Source organism: Tuber melanosporum (genome assembly GCF_000151645.1).
Source record: "Tuber melanosporum whole genome shotgun sequence assembly, scaffold_158, strain Mel28".
In the NCBI taxonomy this organism is placed as follows: domain Eukaryota; kingdom Fungi; phylum Ascomycota; class Pezizomycetes; order Pezizales; family Tuberaceae; genus Tuber; species Tuber melanosporum.
The window spans coordinates 226,634-231,928 of NW_003298817.1; the positions used below are offsets into that span (position 1 = coordinate 226,634).

The window sequence follows — 5,295 nt, forward strand, 5'->3', positions numbered from 1 at the left end:
CTCTCCCTTCTATTCCTGGTAAAAGGCCGCTTCCCTCATAGAGAGTAATTCTCGGTACACTTCACTATACTCGTACTCCCACCCACCGGCGCTTAGTACAGCAGAGTACGGTACATCTCTCACACTTCCCTTCCGCCACCTAAACTCTCCTTGTTTGTTTGCTACCCACCGGTATGATACCTTCCTATCATACTTTCCTCCTACCTACCTACACCTACGAGTATCTTGCCCTTCCTCGCCGTCAAACAAATCTACTTGCCCATGCATCATGAATCCTTTCCACCTACCCCCCCCCCCACTTGCCTGCATTTCTCGGTAGTCGTCCATTAAACCACCCTCTCTATCCTCGCCCACCCACCCATCCACCTGGAACGAGTAGAGACTATGCTTGGCCCTGTCCCTGGCTGCTCTGCATTACCTTCCTACTTCTTGAGCCCCCTCCCTCCCTCCTCTCATCCCTTCCTTCCCTCATCCTGCCCAGCCTGAGACGACGCGCGCCTCCTGCCCTCTCGCTTCGTGCAGTTTTCGCATGACAGAGGCTTCGTCCTTCAATTTCCACAGTGTGCGAGCGTGACCCCAACGTCTCCCAGACAGATCATTCGGACTGTGTCCTTCGGCGTAGAACGTCGCTCTGTTCTCCCTTCCACTTTCTTGAACGATACCAACGAGCCTCCCACCACACCACCAAACTCCTCAACCACCATCCTGGCCGGGGAACCTGAATCCATTGTTGCGAGGGGAAAGGAAAAGAGACGAAATCCTCCACGAGCAAGAACGGAAGAGAGGGAAAAAATCGATTGAAATTGAAATTTAGAGGAGAAAAGAGTTACCGAGGAGAGAGAGCATCATGACGAGCATCAAGCCTGTCAACACCCAGGCCCTCTGGGGTTCTCCCCCAATACAACACACCAAGCCTAACACTTCTCCTGTCATTCCGGCATCCTCGTCCCTTCCGAATGTCCCCGCTTCCTCCACGAACCCTCGATCGTTCGACCTCGAGCACCAAATGCGGATGTTTATGATTGAGAAACGCGGTCATGGGAACCAGCAGCAGCATAATCCCGCACCAGCACCCATAGCTCCGTTCGTTGCTCCGCCTCCGAGGAAGTACGTGAAGTCTTCAAAGTCAAAGCCATGGTTCATTGCTCCGCCACCAGGCGGAAGAGGTCTGACCCCGGCGATCGCTACGAGTGCGACATATTACGCTCCATCAGGACGGGTTGTCACGAGAACTGAGCTGCGGCCAGTGCACAGGGGAAGCCCGACGTTATCACATAAGTCGTCTTCGTCCACCTCAAGTTCTCCTGTCGAGCCTCCTTCTGCTCACAACCGCTCGCGACCGAAGAACAACCTCCCGGATAATGCTTGGGGTGTAAGGTCCGTTCCTGGTGCCACTCCTCCAACTGTTCCTCAAGGACCGAGCGATACCACCTGCGTCGCTCCTTCCTCTTCCAACTCACCTCAGCCGAGTCCTGGCCCTAGGCCATTGACACATATCGAGTCACCATTACTTCCTCCTCTACCATCTTCTACCTTACTCGGAAGATCGGGTTCGCTGACTAGAAGGAACAATTCTGACTTGAGGATTGTGCCTCCTCCGCTTACACCAACTGGCGTAGCAGGAAAGACTGGGCTTCCACCCCCGCCGGTTTCTCCGCCGATGCCTAAGCCAAGGTCTTCTCTGGGGAGGGCAAAAAAGACCCCGGTCAGCAGAACTTCGGATGTTCTGGACACGGTGTATAGCATCTATAATAAGCTCCCGACATCTCGGGATCGGAGCAATTCTGATAGTGGTGATCGTGACTTTGTTAGCCGATTGGCGACCAAGATTGTTCCGAGACGGAATAGTCCTTCGCCCTCTCCGCCTTCGGTCAGCTCGCCTCAACCGGTCCCTCAGCCACAGATCGCTCAACTGCCGCCCCCACCCCCACCAAAGCCTCGACCTGGGGATGTCTCTCCTCCGATTATTCCTCTGGTTGAACTCCCTGGCACTATTCCTTCCACCCCACCTCAATCACGCTCACCTGCTAGAAGACGGTCCCCGAGGCCACGGAGCCCGCGTGGCCCGCAGAGTCCTCCACCTTCCCGTGAAAGCCAAGAAGTATACTCCAAGCTACCCCTGCCCGCTGTTCCCGCCCCAACCCCTACCAAGCCACTCTTTTCAAGCGAACAATCCACACTCCCACAACTCTCCCCTCTCTCCAGCCCTCCCACAAGCCCAACCCCCGACAAGACTAGCACGACAGGCAATTTTGACGTCGACCTCGGCTATGCCGTCGAGCTGGTGGAATGGTTCGAAAACTTCTGCTACCCATGCCAGTCTGCGTCGACCGTAACCACATCCTCCCCACGGACTCCGAGCCCCTCCGACTCTCCTTCCTGCCCCTCAACACCAAGGAAGGAGGAGCCCACAGCTAATACTACCAGCACTGACCCCGCCGTCGTTGTTCTCCCGGACGAGGAATCCCCCGTCACTGGCCGCCAGCAATTCAACAATCCTCAACCATCAGTGGAGGTGGAACACAACTCGTCCCCGAACTTCCTGAGTCCCCTTAAGGTCCACAGCTCGGGCATGTGCTTCCCTAAGAGAAAGCCTGTCCCGATGAGCATGTGCTCTACTGCTAGCAGCGTCGGTGATGCGTTCAGGTTCGATTATGAAGACCTTAATCCAATTTTTGATGGTGGGTCCACATCCGGTGAAGACGATGGCGACAACGAAGATGTCAAGAGGTTACAGGGCCAGATTGAAGACATCCTTAACAGCGCGGTGTACCTCAAAGAGGCGGGCCAGGTCGAGGGCGAAGGGGAGGCTGAGCCAGAGGGGGAATGGCGTAGGACTAGGTACATTGCTGGGCGGAATAGTGCGCTTGAAGGGGATGTAATTTTTTGTTTGAAGGCTAGTGAGCTTTGATCCTTTTTTTTTTTTTCACTCTTACTATACATTTGTTTTTATTGTTAATACTGCATTTGGCGTTTCTGGTGGTGTTTTTTTTCTTTCTTCTAGAACCCGTGTTCGGTTCGGTCTGGTTTCGGATGGGGAATTTGGTCGATCCCTTTGATTTCTATTTATTTATTTTTAGTTGCTTTCTCTTATTTATTTTTTCTAGTTGGGGGGGGGGGTTATGTGGGTTCTATGTACTCGTGTGAAACTGTAGATAGGATGTAACATTAATCTATAGGGCGAAAAGAAGAGATGAATTGATCTGACGTCATAGGACGAGGGTCTTTTACCTTGCTATCATACTATTAAACCTCCAAACAGCTGTTATGTTGCGATAATACTGAGCCGTGGTCCGGTCACAAACCATCACTCCCGCAGAAAGCGGGCAAATATAAATAGTATGACAAAACCATAAACTGCAAATCGAAAAACCAAAACCCGCTAATTCCACCTCAACTAAACATATCATAATATTATTATGATACCCCCCAGACACACATACGCATAACGTACTTCCCTGGGAAACCGCCCAAAAGCCATCTCACAACGGATTCCACGCATCCCTAAAAAAAGAAAAACTGAAAACAAATAAAAAAACCCAGTCCATCCCACTTATGCATCCAAGGATGTATTTCTAAACCTGCTCCGAGTAATCCTTTACCCAGTTTGCCTGATAACAGAACTATTGCGGACCATGTAGGGGGTACTATTCCCACTTTCCACCCATTCAGACTATGGCCCAGAACCAATGTTCAAATTCTCTAATTGGAGAATATCTGAACTATGCTCCAAAGTGGTCATCTTGTTGGAGTTTGGCTTGGGCTTGAGGGTTGAGGGGTGTGTGGTGAGTTTTGCTGCTTTGGCTACACGGCGGTCAGCAGCTTTTACTCTTTTCTGTATCGTAATCTTCTCTTTTTTTCCTGTTCCTCACAGATTCTAAGTACATCCTGGACAGAAATAACTCATGCTTGAGACATCTCCTCCCTGCTTTTTGTCTTTTCCTTATTTGCAGCTGAGGTTGCCTTAGAGCGTAAGTTTTAATTTTCTATGGTAAGAATAACCTTATCTGCCTTAGCTTGAGCTACTGCATTGAACAGCTTTTCAACTAAGACATGATAGTAGTGGCTTTGGGGGGTGGATTTTGGATAGGCAGCAAGTGTTTTTCTACCATGAATAAGGATTCTCTGGCTATGCTTTAGAGTTCCTGATACAACAAACTTACGCCCGTTTCTTGCCTGCTACTGTTGTGGTTGCTACTAGACAGTAATGTGTTCGCAAGGTGCTAGTCATGTATTGGGTAAATGTATGATAGTTTAACAGGTGGCCTACTCTACCAAAGAAGAGGCAAGAGCTGTAAATAAAGGAGGCTTTGAAGGTGGACTGAGAAAACAAAGAGTAACAGTTCAATCAAGTATATTAAAATACTGTCTGTCGAAGTCTGCCATTTCTATCGTAGAATGAGGGGGTCTTTAAATACACAAATCTGTTCATATCTAGCATGAACGGAGTAAACAAAAGTATTAAGTGATACACTTTAGTAAAATAAATTAAGTATCAAAATGATACTTAAAATAAAACATAAAACAAAACCAAGTATCAAACAATACTTAAAACAAACTAAGTATCAAAGTAATACTTAAAACAAAATATAAAACAAACCAATAACCAAGTACCTATACCGGTTACATTCTCCAAAATAAAACAACTATTGAAATGAACAAAACCTAATAATAGTTAAAAGCAGAGTCTGAGAAACTAAAGGCTTTAGTTTCCACTATAAGTTCTTCATCATAAGTGTCATACCATGGACAAGAAAAAATTCTAAGAAAATATTGAGACTCAAAGAAATGTATATCACAGTAGTGACAAATACTAAATTTATGCTATATGTCTACCTAATCATTATTGCAATCAGGGCAGTAGTCTATGCAGAGGATAGCGAAGTAGTCTGCAGGTTAGATAATATCACGGTTCAGCAGCAGTCCAATAAGCTGTTATTGCAGCCTCACATTGAGTTCCACATAGTTTGACATTGTTATGGTATTGTGTGTGGACAAAATTTACCGCGATTCAATAGAGGAAAATCTTTGGTGATGACAACCACACTCATCAACCAATCCACTATCATGAAAACTAACCAAAAAATTAAAAGATGTAAATACATAGTAGAAATTAATAATTGGTATACCATCCATCAGCCTTAATAATTGCCTCTATTCTATCCACCATTGATCTAGATAAATTATCAAAAACCTTTGGGTCAAGAAGTTTCCAACAATTAGTAATGGCCTCTACTATTGCCTTCTTGACCACATTGACAATACTCTTCATAAGATATAGCTCAGGGTAGTACT

At 47.2% G+C, this 5,295-nt stretch overlaps 1 protein-coding gene; it reads left to right on the forward strand.

The window, feature by feature from the left end:
- Positions 1-847: 847 nt before the first annotated feature.
- Positions 848-3,187, forward strand: GSTUM_00003114001 (uncharacterized protein; the record flags this gene model as incomplete). XM_002836670.2 has 1 exon in its annotated part: positions 848-3,187. One exon carries the CDS (start codon positions 848-850, stop codon positions 2,909-2,911), a length of 2,064 nt encoding a protein of 687 aa, XP_002836716.1. The 3' UTR covers positions 2,912-3,187.
- Between the last annotated feature and the right edge of the window lie 2,108 nt (positions 3,188-5,295).